Genomic DNA, 14,530 nt, shown 5'->3' with positions numbered 1-14,530 from the left:
CTCAGGGTCCTGGGATCGAGCCCCACATCGGGCTCTCTGCTCCGCAGGGAGCCTGCTTCCTCCTCTCTCTCTGCCTGCCTCTGCCTACTTGTGATCTCTCTCTCTGTCAAATAAAAAAAAAAAATCTATTCTATGTTAAGATTTTATTTATTTATTTGACAGAGACCAGAGAGGGAGAACACAAGCAGGGGGAGCAGAAGAGAGAGAGGCAGGCTCCCCACTGATTTGGGAGCCCTCCTCCAGGCTTGATCCCCAGATCCCAGGATCACGACCCCAGCCAAAGGCAGATGCCTAACTACTGAGACACTAGGCGCTCCTAATATCTATTTTATTTCATTTTTAAGATTTATTTGAGAGAGTGCATGCACGAATGGGTTGGGGTGGGTGGAAAGGGGCAGAGGGACAGGGTGAAGCAGGCTCGCAGCTGAGCAGGGTGTCCGATTTCAGGCTTAATCCCAAAACCCTGGATCATCACCCCAGCTGAAGGCGGACACTGAACCGACTGAGATACCCAGGTGCCCTCCAATATCTATTTTTTTTAAAGATTTTTTATTTATCTATTTGACAGACAGAGATCACAAGTAGGCAGAGAAGCAGGCAGAGAGAGAAAGGAAGAGAAGCAGGCTTCCTGCTGAGCAGAGAGCCAGATGCGGGGCTCGATCCCAGGATCCGAGGATCATGACCTGAGCCGAAGGCAGAGACTTTAACCCACTGAGCCACCCAGGCGCCCCCCAATATCTATTTTGAACTTGATTTTTTGTACAGGAACTTTGAGTTCCTCAAAGCCAGAGAGCATGTGTTTTGTCCGTGGGGCCTAGTGCAAAGCCTTTCATATCATAGTTGCTCTGTGAATATTAGTTTAACAGATGAGTGGATCGCACAAGGTACTAGACTGGATTTCTCTGGCCCTCGCTCTGGCTGCAAGGACTCTGAAGAGATCTCCCCGTCCTCAAACCAACCCCCCAATCAAACCCTCCAGTCACCATGTTCTCAGACAGTTGTAGCCATTTAATGACTGCTTCACTTGAGCAAGGTAACAGTGCTGATTGTTGAAACAAGCATTTCCTCTCATTCTCACAATATCCTTAATGGGTGAATACTAATATTGTCCTCATTTTACATCAATTTTTTAAAAGATTTTATTTATTTGACAGAGAGAGAGATCACAAGTTGGGGGGGGGGAGCAGGCTTCCTGCTGAGCAGAGAGCCGGATGTGGGGTTGGATCCCAGGACCCTAGGATCATGACCTGAGCCTAAGGCAGAGCCACCCAGGCGCCCCAATTTTAAACGATTACATGACTTGGCTGAGGTCACCCAGCTAATAATGGGGATCCCAGGTCTGTTTGCCACCAGAGAATTGGTATTTTCAGGTCCAGTTCTATGCCCCCCAGATTTCAACTTGCCTGACCCTTTACATACTGGAGGAAGATTCCTCTGTAGGGAAGTCTTTTTTTTTTGTTTGTTTTTAAGATTTTATTTATTTATTTATTTATTATTTGACCGACAGAGATAGGCAGGCAGAGAGAGAGGAGGAAGCAGGCTCCCGGCTGAGCAGAGAGCCCGATGCGGGGCTCGATCCTAGGACCCTGAGATCATGACCTGAGCTGAAGGCAGAGGCTTAACCCACTGAGCCACCCAGGTGCCCCTGTAGGGAAGTCTTTCCCAGGTATCAACACCTGGACAGAAATAAAATCGCCGTTGATCACTGTAGGGAAGGCCAGGCTGGAAGGTGATGGATGATACTTCATGTGTGAGAAAGTGCAGCCACTGCAGCCTACCAGTTATCTTCCACTCTGCCAGCTGCAGGAAATGAGGCACCCTGCTCTCCATAGCCGACTTGTCTTCCAAGTTTCTGAACAAGTTACACCTTCCTGAATCTTGGTTTCTCTTTCTACCAAATGGGGCTGATAATCCCGATCTCACAAATAGCGTTGTTAATAAAAGCGCCAAAAGTTTTAAAGTGTCTAAGCACGGTACTCTGGCACACAGGGGCAAACGACAAACGGAAGCTCTGAACGGAGGAAAAGAGCTGGGAGCACTAAACTAGCCGGATCTGGAGTCTGGGTAGGGCCTAAGAGGATGGCATCAGCGGATTGGGCCAGCCCGGAGGGGAGGAGCCAGCGTCCCGCGGCAGTACTGACTTTGAATCAAGCGCGGTAGTTTCGGCGGTAGCCAATCCTAGGATAGCATTTTCTTGCGTCAACTGTTGCTTGGGCTCAGAGCCACGAGTCTCTCACCGAAATCAGTTCTAGCCGTTGCTGCTGTACCCGTGCTCGGTTCTTACGTGTCTATCCGTTAGGACTGAGAGGACGGGCAGGAAATTTTGGTCACCTCCCTGAAAATCAGGGCCTGAAAGAGATCCTCGGCTACACGCTCCAAATATGCAGAGCAGCACCAGTTTCCCCTTATGTGGAAGCCGCTGGCCGACGCCCAGTCAGGAGTTGTAGTACCAAGATTCCAGTTCTTACGCAACTTGCTAGAGAAGCAGGAAGTTGCTTTTTGGGAGGAAAGCGGGTCAGGGAGGGAAGGTACCCCGCAGATAAAGACCGCGAGGGGGAGAGTGTCCTTGGGCTGGACTGGGGCAGTCCTGGCCCTTTAAACTCAAGGGGGAGGATCCGGAAGTGGATGGGCGGGGCAAAGGGCTCTGGTATATAAAGGGGCCCAGCCGCGCGGGGTCTCCAATCTGCCATTTTCTGTCTCTGTATAGGTCTCTGGCGTCCCGAATTCCCTGTTTTCCTCACAGACTCTGTTCCGCCCGTTGGTCCGCCACCTCAGGGGAACGATGGCCGCAGAGTCCACAGCCACTGCCGCCATCGCTGCGGAGCTGGTTTCCGCCGACAAGTAAGCGGGACCGTGGAGAGCTTGAGGCACTGGCCAGTCCACGGGGAGGGGGTGGTGGACGGGGGCTCCCTGGGAGGGACAGGCTCGTGAGAGGAAGGACTTGCTTCCCACCGAGCAGCCGTCGCAGTTCGGGGAGGCCCGGACTGTAGAAGCCCACCCTTTGCAGAGAACCTCACGCTTTAGCAGTAACACTAGTCGGCTGGCGCCCCCTGCCCCGCTTTTCGCGGCCGCCATCTTGCCGGGGGCAGCGGCGGCTGCTCCATCGTCTGCCCCTCTCCTTCCTCCCCCGGCCCGGGGCTATCGGGGAGGAGGCGGGGCCACAGGGCTCCTGTCTGTCTTTATGCCCGTGCTGTCCCTGCACTCCTGGCTCGCGCATCCAGTAGTGTCCCTAAACAACCCGGGAAAATAACTAACAGATTTGGCGCCAAAAAAAAAAAAAAGAAAAAAACCCACGAAAAAAAAACCACCCTTGCACGAGGAGGGAGGCTGGCCCGGTGGGCTCGGGAGGGGGCGGGCCTTCAGGGGGCGGGGCCACGCGCGCTAGGGTTAGCTTTCCTCGGCTGGCTCGGGAGCAGGGGGCGGGGTCCCGAGGAGGCGGGAAAACTCCATTGTTCGGGGCTGTGCGGTTCGCGGAGATTATCCAACTTCCGCGGTGTGGCGTGGTGAAACTCGTTTGCTACCGTCTCCTCGCCCATCTCCTGCCCTCCGCCTCTGAGCTTTCCTTGTTCTTAGGCCTGTGGTGGAGAGCATAGTGACTCTTTAGGCCCCGGGAGTGCTGACGAGAAACTTGGCTGCTTCAGAGGGATTGTATCGGGACGCAAAGCATCTTCACCTAGCGCTGCGTGGAACTCCTTACTTCAGTCAGTGTTTGGTTGCTAGGTGAATGGGCGGTTGTATGCGCGAAATGTATTAGGTGGACTGGGTAGAAACGATTGCTTTGAAAGCGCTACAGTTCTTGTCAGACAAGGTATTTCTTGAACAGTGGGAGGGGACACTCAGTTAATTCGAGGAAGCAAGTGCCGTTTCCATCTGGTGGGTCTAAATTCCCAATCATCCCTTGATTTTAGGGGCCTGGTTTTATTTTTTCCCTTCTGCACCTTAGAAGTTCGCTTCCTCCACTATAAAGAGGTTGCTGTGAGGTTTTATGATGAGTTTATAGACTTACACTCTGATGGTGTTGGTACATTCCAAGTTACTAGAGATTTACTTATCTCTACCTACGCTGCCTACCACTTGGTTTGTTTTTCTTTTGGGTTCACGTTGAGCAGTGGACAAACTACCCTCAGGATCACGTGGGAACTCTTAGAGAAAATACAATTTTTAGTTTCAAGCTCCGTTTTCGGCCTCATTCATTGATTTGATAGGACAGGAATAGCTTGTGCTTTGTGAGTGGTGTGGTATCTTTTTTTTTTTCCCCCCTTCTTTAAAAATAAGGAACTCTTACTTGAGACTGATGCTCAGGAGACCATTTTATGGTGTGCTGGAGAACTCTAGCAATCATTCCATTTAGAGATCCTTGCCCTCTCAGCCCTTAAAAGTATTAAAGATTTGGTTTGGTTTTGAGATAAAATTATGCAGCCAGTAAGAATTGCAGATATTCAGATTGTTATCTGTGTATAGCTAAAGTTAAGTTAGTGGTGAACTCCAGCTTCCTGGCAGGTCATACACTGAGAAAGTACTCATGTGCCTCCAGAAAGGAAAAGAAACTATTAAGTTCCAACCATGAGTTGCAAGCTAAAATCTACCAATTGTATGTATTAAGTGCTTTTTTGAATATTTTTACTTGAGCCACTTGAGTTTGCTGTGAAGTAGTTAATTTCCTTTTATAGGTAAGAAGAATCAAGATTAGAGTGGTGAAATAATTTCCCAATTCATAAGTGGCACAGTCTGGATTAAACCCCAGTATTTCATTTTTATATTTTCATTACCCATGAAAAAGCTTACTTTGAGAGTAAATTACATGAAAACCTAATTAGCTAGTCTGAGGGAATGGTAAAAATGGCATTTCTCAGTTAAATAAGTTAATGGGGTATTCAGAGGTAAAGTGTATAAAATGACTTCTTGGGGCATCTGGGTGGCTCAGTCCTAAAGTGTCTGCCTTGGCTCAGGTCATGATCCCAGGGTCCTAGGGTTGAGCCCCGCATGGTGCTCCCTGCTCAGTGGGAGGCCTGCTTCTCCCTCTCCACTCTCCCTGCTTGTATTCCCTCTTTCACTGTCTCTCTGTCAAATAAATAAATAAATCGGGGAGGGGGAAGACTTTTAGGGGCACCTGGGTGGCTCAGTCAGTTAATTAGGTGTCTGCCTTCGGCTCAGGCCATGGTCCTGGTGTCCTGGGATTGAACTACTCTTAAGGCTGCCCCTTCTGCGGGGAGCCTGTTTCTCACTTTCCCTCTGTCCGTGCTCACTCGCTCACGTGCTCTCTGTCAAATAAGTAAAATGTTAAAAGAAAAAAGAAAGTAAATGGCTTGTTTAGGGCACCTGGGTGGCTCAGTCAGTTAAGTATCTGCCTTGAGCACAATTGATGATCCCAGATTCTTGGGGTAAGGTCCAGCATCCAGCTCCCTGCTCAGTGGGGAGTCTGCCTCTCTGTCTCCTCCTGCCCCTCTCCCACTGCTCGTGTGCGCATGGTCTCTCAAATAAAATCTTACTATTAATATTTTCTTTTACAGTTTTTTTAAAGACATCTTTTTTTTTTTTTTTTAAGATTTTATTTGACAGCGAAAGAGGGAACACAAGCAGAGGGGGAGTGGTAGAGGGAGAAGCTTCCCACTGAGTAGGGAGCCCGATGCGGGGCTCAACCCCAGGACCCCTGGGATCATGACCTGAGCCGAAGGCAGAGCCTTTAACCCATTGAGCCACCCAGGTGCCCCAGCTCAGTAATCTTTAAGTTCTGGGTTTATCATTTCTATTTCCACATATGGTTTGTTTCCTCTGTGTTGGTGTGTAGGGGTTATGTTAGTGCTTAGTATTTTGGTATTTAAAATAAGATTAAGATAACTTCTTGTGGGTTAGCTCTATGGAGTTATGATGAATTAATGTTGTAATTATTTGTGTGAAAGATTTAGCCAGAATACCTGAGTACCTATTTTTCAGTGGGGTGGAGGAGTTAAGATAGGTATTTTTTTTTTTTTTTAAGATTTTATTTATTTATTTGACAGACAGAGATCACAAGTAGGCAGAGAGGCAGGCAGAGAGAGAGAGGAGGAAGCAGGCTGTCCGCAGAGCAGAGAGCCCGATGCGGGGCTCGATCCCAGAACCCTGGGATCATGACCTGAGCCGAAGGCAGAGGCTTTAACCCACTGAGCCACCCAGGCGCCCCAAGTTAAGATAGGTATTACAGCTCAGATGTATAAGTGGGAGAAGAGTCCCTCTGGTGGGTCTGGGGGGAAAACAATAAAAAACTATTAGATTGTTTTAGTTGAATTGTTATTTGGTAATGTCAAGATGCTTTTTTGAGGTCAGAACAGAAAAATAAATGGAATAAATGTTGAAATTATTTCTCAATAAGAGGAGCATGACCTTGTACTTTTTTATTTATTTGAGAGAGAGCGCACCCACAAGTGGGGAGGAGGGGCAGAGGGAGAAGGAGTGGGAGAAGCAGTCTCTGCTGATTGGAGCCCCACAAGGGGCTCCATCCATGAACTTGGAGATCAGGACCTGAGCTGAAGGCACTCCTGACCTTGTACTCTTAAGACAATTAACTCATCATCATATCCCATTAACCTTGGTAATGCTAATTATATACATGTCCAAGAGCATTCTTCACTACCACTTTAAAGAATGAGGTCTACTCAATTTAAGAAGCAAAACAACTGGACAAAGAGAAGGACAAACCAAAACAGAGACTCTTAACTATAGAGAACAAGCTAATGGTTACCAGGGGGAAGGTGGGTGGGTTGATGGGTGAAATAAATGAAGAGTATTAAAGGTGCAGTTATCCTGGGCACCTGGCTGGCTCAGTTACAGACATTGGGACTTTTGGTCTTGGGGTTGTGAGTTCAAACCCCATGCTGGGCCTGGAGCCAACTTAAAAAAGAAAAAAAGTACATTTACCGTGATGAGCACTAATCTGTGTATTGAATTGTTGAATCAGGGGTGCCTGGGTGGCTCATTCACTAAGCCATACCTTCAGCTCAGATCATGATCCCAGAGTCCTGGGATGGAACCCCTCATTGGGCTCCCTGCTTGGTGGGAAGCCTGCTTCTCCCTCTCCCACTTCCTCTCCTTGTGTTCCCTCTCTCACTGTGTCTCACTCTGTCAAGTAAATAAAATCTTAAAAAAAAAAAGAATTGTTGAATCACTGTATTACACACTTGAAACTAATACAATATAGGTATATATTAACTAGAATTAAATTTTTAAATTTATTTTTATTTTTATTTTTTTTTTTAGAATTAAGATTTTTAAAAATAAATAAAATACGGGCACCTGGGTAGCTTGGTCAGTTGAGTGTCTGACTCTCGGTTTCGGCTCAGGTCATGATCTCAGGTTCATGAGATGAGCACTGCATGGGGTTCTGCATGGGGAGTCGGCTTATGTCTTTCTCTCCTTCTGCCCCTCTCCCTGCTGGCATGCCCTCTTTCTCTCTCTGTCTCAGTCTCTTTGTCTCTCTCTTCAATAATTTTTTTTTTTTTTTAAGATTTTATCTGTTTATTTGACACAGATCACAAGTAGGCAGAGCAGCAGGCAGCGAAAAAGGGGAAGTGGGCGCAGAGAGCCTGCTTGGCAGGGCTTGATCCCAGGACCCCGAGATCATGACCTAAGCCAAAGGCAGAGGCTTAACCCACTGAGCCACCCAGGCGCCCTGGGTGGCTCAGTTGGTTGGGCGACTGCCTTCGGCTCAGGTCATGATCCCGGCGTCCTGGGATCGAGTCCCACATCGGGCTCCTTGTTTGGCGGGGAGCCTGCTTTGCCCTCTGCCTCTGCCTGTGCTTGCTCTCTCTCTCTCTCTAATAAATAAATAAAATCTTTAAAAAAAAAAAAATAAATAAATAAATCTTTAAAAAATATAAGTAAATCAAATTTTAAATGAGGTCCACCCTAAAGACTACATACAAAAAAACGTGTTAGAACTAATGAATGAATTCTGCAGTTTTGTTTGTTTAAGGTTTTATTTTTTATATAACCTCTACCTGCAACATGGGGCTGGAATGTAAGACCCTGAGATCAAGAGTTGTATCCTCCACTGACTGAGCCAGCCAGGTTCCTTGCAAAGTTTTAAGTTACTAAGTTAAAAATCAGTTGCATTTTGGGGAAAGGAGCTGACTCAGTCAGTGGAGCATGTGACTATTGATGCAGGGTTGAGTTTGAGACCCATGTTGGGTGTGTAGATTACTTAAAAATAAAATCTTGGGGCGTCTGGGTGGCTGAGTGGGTTAGGCCGCTGCCTTCGGCTCAGGTCATGATCTCGGGGTCCTGGGATCGAGTCCCGCATCGGGCTCTCTGCTCGGCAGCGAGCCTGCTTCCCTCTCCCTCTCTCTGCCTGCCTCTGTCTACTTGTGGTTTCTCTCAGTCAAAAAAAAAAAAAAAAAAAAAAAAAAATCTTAAAATCAGTTGTGCTTTTATACAAGAATAACAATCTGAAAAGGAAACAATTCCATTTAAAATAGAATCAAAGAGTTATATACTAGCTATAAGCCAGATGAAGGAGTGAAAAACTTGTACAAACTTTTTAAAGACTTATTTGAGAGATAGTTTGAGCCTGGGTGCGTGAGAGTAGGGGGAGGGACAGAGGAAGAGAATCCTCAAGCAGACTACCAAGCATGGAGCCCGACACAGGGCTCCATCTCATAACCCATAACCCATAACTCATAGTGAAATCGTGACCTGAGCCAAAACCAAGAGTCCGAGGCCCAACCGACTGAGCCACTTATGTGCCCCTTGACCGGACTTTTGTAGTAAAAACTATAAAACGTGGCTGAAAAATTCAAGAAGATACAAATAAATGGAAAGACTTGCCCTGATTTGGGTTGGAATGCTTAATATTAAGGTGTTCTGGGGTGCTTGAGTGGCTCAGTCGTTTGGGTGCCTTGGTTTCTCTCTCAGCTCAGGTGATAGTCTCGAGGTCCTGAGATTGAACCCTGCATCTGGCTATGCTCTCAGCAAGGAGTTGGCTTGAGAGTCTTCCCCTCTCCTTCCACCTTCCCCTTGCTCAAGCACACTCTAGATTTAAAAAGATCTATCTGTATGACAGAGTACAAGCAGGCAGAGGGAGAGGGAGAAGTAGGCTCCCCATGGAGCAGGGAGTCTGATGCAGGATTCTGATCCCAGGACCCTGGAGTCATGAACTGAGTCACCCAGGTGCCTTCCCCCTTTTAAAAGATATTATTTATTTACAGATTTATTGTTTATCATAAAAATTAAAAAAAAAAGATGTCCATACTACCAAAGAGATTTATAGATTCCACACAACAATCTATATCAAAATTTCAATGGCATTTTTGCAGAAATAGGAGTTTCATCCTACAATTTATAAGGAATCTCAAGAGATCCCAAAAAGCCATAGCAGTTTTTAAAAAAGAGCAGAGTTGGAGAGCCCACTTATGATTTCACAACATTACAAAGCTACGATGATGAAAACTGTGGTAACTGGCATAAAGACAGACAAATATACCAATGAACAGAATAGAAAGTCCTGAAATAAATCCTCATGTAGGGTCAAATGATCTTTTTTTTTTTTTTTTTTTTTTTAAGATTTTATTTATTTATTTGACAGAGAGAGATCACAAGTAGGCAGAGAGGCAGGCAGGGAGAGAGAGAGAGGAGGAAGCAGGCTCCCTGCCAAGCAGAGAGTCTGATGCGGGACTCCATCCCAGGACCCTGGGATCATGACCTGAGCCGAAGGCAGAGGCTTAAACCACTGAGCCACCCAGCCACCCGGGTCAAATGATCTTTGACAGAGATGCCAAGACCACTTTATGAGGAAAGAATAGTCTCTTCAACAAATGGTGTTGGGAAAACTGGATATGCTGATGCAGAAGAATGAAGTTGGACCCTTATCTTACACCGTATAGGAAACTGGGGTGAAAATGGATTAAACACCTAAATGTAAGGCCTGAAACCAAAATTCATGAGAGAAAGCAGAAGATAAAAGCTCCGTGATATTGGACTTGGTCTTGGATAGGGTACCAAAAGCATAGACAACAAAAGAAAAATAGATAAGACTACATAAAACTTTTAAAAACTTTTTTTTTTAAAGATTTTATTTATTTATTTGACAGAGAGAGATCACAAGTAGACAGAGAGGCAGGCAGAGAGAGAGAGAGGGAAGCAGGCTCGCTGCTGAGCAGAGAGCCCGATGCGGGACTCGATCCCAGGACCCTGAGATCATGAGCCAAGCCGAAGGCAGCAGCTTAACCCACTGAGCCACCCAGGCGCCCCTAAAAACTTTTGTTTTTAAAGGTATATTTATTGAGAGAGTGTGGTGATGGGGGGCAGAGAGCGGGAGATGGAGAGAGAGATTCTGAAGTAGACTGCCTGCTGAGTGGGGAGGCTGTTGGGGGCTCAGTCTGGGACCCCAAGATCATGACCTGAGTCAGCCACTCAAGAGACTGAGCCACCCACGTGCTCCAGAAGTTAGGTCTTAATTATTCAAAAGTATCTGATTGATTGTAGATCCTTGCTTTTTAAATTTGATATTAAAAAAATTTTTTTTTTAAGATTTTATTTATTTAACAGGACTAGTGAGCACCGGCCTGGGAAGTGGCAGGGAGAGGGAGAAGCAGACTCCCCGCTGAGCAGGAAACCAGATGCTGGCCTTAATCCCAGAATCCTGGGATCAAGACCTGAGGCAAAGGCAGATGCTCAACCAACTCAACCACCCTGGGGCCACTAGTTTGTTTGTTTAAGAATAATTAAAAGTACAAAGCAAGTCATTAAATTTATTTAATTTTTTTTCTTAAAGATTTCATTTATTTGACAGAGAGACAGGGAGAGAAGGAACACAGGCAGGGGGACTAGGAGGGAGAAGCAGGCTTCCCGCTGAGCCTGGAGCCTGATGTGGGGCTTGATCTGGGATCATGACCTCAGTTGAAGGCAGGTGGTTAACAACTGAGCCACCCAGGTGCCCCAAGTCATTAAATTTAAAACAAAAATTAGGGCGCCTGGGTGGCTCAGTGGGTTAAGCTGCTGCCTTCGGCTCGGGTCATGATCTCAGGGTCCTGGGATCGAGTCCCACATCGGGCTCTCTGCTCAGCATGGAGCCTGTTTCCCTCCTTCTCTCTCTGCCTGCCTCTCTGTGTACTTGTGATCTCTCTGTGTGTCAAATAAATAAATTAAAAAAAAACAACAAAAATTACCTGTTTTTCAGTATATTTTGTTGAAGTAAAACATACTACAAAAAGTGCACAAATGGAAAGCGTATAGCTGAGTGAGCTTTCATAAGGGAAAATTTGAAACAAAATGCTATGGGGGGGCCTGGGTAGCTCAGTGGGTTAAAGCCTCTGCCTTTGGCTCAGGTGGGATCGAGTCCCGCATCCTCTTCTCTGCTCAGCGGGGAGCCTGCTCACCCCTTCACTGCCTACTTGTGATCTCTGTCAAATAAATAAAATCTTAAAAAAAAAACAAACCCACTATGGAACTGGACCCCTCCCCCCCCCAGTCAAATTCCTCCTTTCAAAGGTAGCTCTTCTGACTTCTAACATAATAGGTTAGTTTTATCAGTTTTTGAACTTTATATAAATTGAATTATGCACTGTGTAGTGATATCTGGTTGCTTATACTCAATATTATGAGAATCATACACATTACATACTCTTTTAGTGATTTCTTTGTGCTATATAGTGCTCCACTGTATGAATATACTATACTTTTATCCATTCTATCAGGTGGACATTGAGCTTATATTTATTTGTAAGGGTAAATTAAAACTTTGTAGGGAGGATGATAGATGATGATAAATATAATTAGGTGCCTGGAAAACTTTTCTGGTTGACACTGTGGGCCTTGGTTTCCTGTTTCCTTTTTTTTTTTTTTTTAAGATTTTTATTTATTTGACAGAAATCACAAGTAGGCAGAGAGGCAGGCAGAGAGAGAGAGGGAAGCAGGCTCCCTGTTGAGTAGAGAGCCCGATGTAGGGCTTGATCCCAAGACCTTGAGATCATGACCTAGGCCGAAGGCAGAGGCCCAACCCACTGAGCTATTGGGGATTCTGGTTTCCTGTTTCTTGTGGTGGCGATAGTAGGGGAGACTCTACAAGTTAACGAATTCTTTTTTTGAACAAAGGAGTTTTTTGTTTTTTTTTTTAAGATTTTATTTATTTATTTGACAGACGGAGATCGCAAGTAGGCAGAGAGGCAGGCAGAGAGAGGAGGAAGCAGGCTCCCTGCTGAGCAGAGAGCCTGATGTGGGGCTTGATCCCAGCACCCTGGGATCATGACCTGAGCTGAAGGCAGAGGCCTTAACCCACTGAGCCACCCAGGCGCCCCAGACTTTTTTTTTTTTTTTTTTTTTAAGATTTTATTTGTTTGACAGAGAAGAGCAGAAGCACAAGCAAGGGGAGCTGCACGCAGAGGCAGAGGCAGAGGGAGAAGCAGGCTTCCGGCTGATCAGGGACCCCGAAGCAGGGCTCAGTCCCAGGCTCCTGGGATCATGACCTGAACATAAGGCAGACCTTTAACAGACTGAGCCACCCAGGTGCCCCTGGTCATTCTTTTTTTTTTTTTTTTTAAGATTTATTTATTTGACAGAGATTACAAGTAGGCAGAGAGGCAGGCAGAGAGAGAGAGAGGAGGAAGCAGGCTCCCCGCTAAGCAGAGAGCCAGATGTGGGGCCCGATCCCAGGACCCTGGGATCATGACCTGGGCTGAAGGCAGAGGCTTTAACCCGCTGAGCCACCCAGGCGCCCCAACCCCTGGTCATTCTTTAAGGAAAATTTTGTGAAGCTGTTTTCTTGTCTCCCAGGTCATAACCATATTTCCTCTATATTTACTGAACATTTATTTTGGTTACTAGAGGTACCACATTTAAAGAGACAGAGGAGGTCCATTTTCTCAGATGAAGCTTCCATTACTTGGTATAGACTAAATACGTAGATTAGAGAATGTTAGTGATAAAATATTGTACAGATGCTTATCTTAATTTACCCATTATTAAGGTGAAAGTAACTGGATGATTAATTTAGTTTGCATGGTCAAGGATTGCCTCTATGATATGTGAGTGACAAAGGGACCAGCTATATGAAGATTCTAGCATGGAAACTTTATTTATAGAAATAAGGATAACAGAAAATAGGGATATACATGCAAACAGGTTGGTAGTTTTGGTGTGGTGAAAGAAGGCCCAATTGTTTCTGTTCCATGAAGCATGAAGCAAGGTCTGGTTAGAAGTAAGGGGGAGGAGTATAGTAGAGTATAGGAGATTTGAAGAAGAAATAGTCACTTTGGAGAGATGGAAAAAATATTCATGAAGAAAAAATTCTGTAGGATGTGTGGTAGGATTGCCAGCGTTTTTCTTGTTTTATGTTTGTGGCAAGAATTTAGTGAGGGTGCCTGGGGTGGCTCAGTCGGTTAAGTGTCTGCCTTCAGCTCAGGTCATGAACCCAGAGTCCTGGGATCCAGGACTTTGCTCAGCAGGGAGCCTGCTTCCCCCCTCTGCCTGCTGCTCCCCCTGCTTGTGCACTCTCTCTCTCTCTCTCTGACAAATAAATAAAATCTTAAAAAACAATGTGAAGTGAGTCCATTCAGTGCTCTTGTATGTTTTCTTAGGATGTTCATTCAGCTGCTTGGCTATAGCAGAAACAGAATAAATGGTTAGAGGGTTGAGACCTCTTAGGGAACTTAAGGGTTTTCAGAAGAAAACTCTGAATATATAATACTTTCTTCATAGAGAGTTTATGTTAAAAAATATCTTGAAGATAATAATTGGAGATTTGCTTCCCACCCACCCTCCACATCTAGTTGTTCAGCAGCAACTACCTGTTTGGTCTCTTGGTGCTTCCTCTTTTTCCTCGAAGATAGCAGTCTCCTCGGCATTTAAGCATCCTAAAATGGACGTTTTTTTTTTTTTTTTTTTTTTTAAGATTTTATTTATTTATTTGACAGAGAGAGATCACAAGTAGGCAGAGAGGCTGGCAGAGGGAGAGAGAGAAGCAGGCTTCCCGTTGAGCAGAGAGCCTGATGCGGGGCTCCATCGCAGGACCCTGAGATCATGACCTGAGCCGAAGGCAGAGGCTTTAACCCACTGAGCCACCCAGGCGCCCCTAAAATGGACACATTTAAAAACCATTTCTCTATCATAAATCTGTTTGGCACCAGTTTTTGCTGCTTTAACTTCATAGTCAAACTTCTTTAGACAAGAATATGCCTTCCTAGATCCCTTTTTTTTCCTTTCCTTCTGTTTGCTTAACCATTTAGCAAATGTATTTAATTTATACTTAATGTGTTAGGTTTTAGAGATACAAAGATGAATCAGTTTCAGTTTCTGTTGGTCAGATCATAATAGGGCAGGTGTGTACAGAGTATACACATTTGTTCAGTTTGTATCAGTCTGGCTGCTTTCCCTTCATGCCATCTAAACAACATTGCTAAAAGTACTCAGATTGTCTGTGTGCTAAATTAGTCCTTATTCTTAGCTTTCTAATTAGTTCTTTTTTTTTTTTTAAGATTTTATTTATTTATTTGACAGAGATCACAAGTAGGCAGAGAGGCAAGCAGAGAGATGAAGGGAAGCAGGCTCCCTGCTGAGCAGAGAG

General features: G+C 45.4%; 1 protein-coding gene across 2 annotated transcripts in view; it reads left to right on the top strand.

Annotated features, from left to right (window-relative positions):
• The first annotated feature begins 2,674 nt into the window (after positions 1-2,674).
• Positions 2,675-14,530, top strand: part of LOC123950953 (nuclear autoantigenic sperm protein) — a 45,279-nt gene continuing 33,423 nt past the window's right edge. For both annotated transcript variants that reach the window (XM_046019484.1, XM_046019478.1), the window contains exon 1: positions 2,675-2,841. In XM_046019484.1, coding sequence (XP_045875440.1) covers positions 2,783-2,841 — 59 coding nt within the window. In that variant the 5' untranslated portion in view covers positions 2,675-2,782. The remainder of the gene's footprint in view (positions 2,842-14,530) is intronic.

This window comes from Meles meles, chromosome 1, assembly GCF_922984935.1.
Source record: "Meles meles chromosome 1, mMelMel3.1 paternal haplotype, whole genome shotgun sequence".
NCBI classification, from domain to species: Eukaryota; Metazoa; Chordata; class Mammalia; order Carnivora; family Mustelidae; genus Meles; species Meles meles.
The sequence above is the reverse complement of the archived record's forward strand: the minus strand, read 5'-3'. Positions and strand labels throughout refer to the sequence as shown.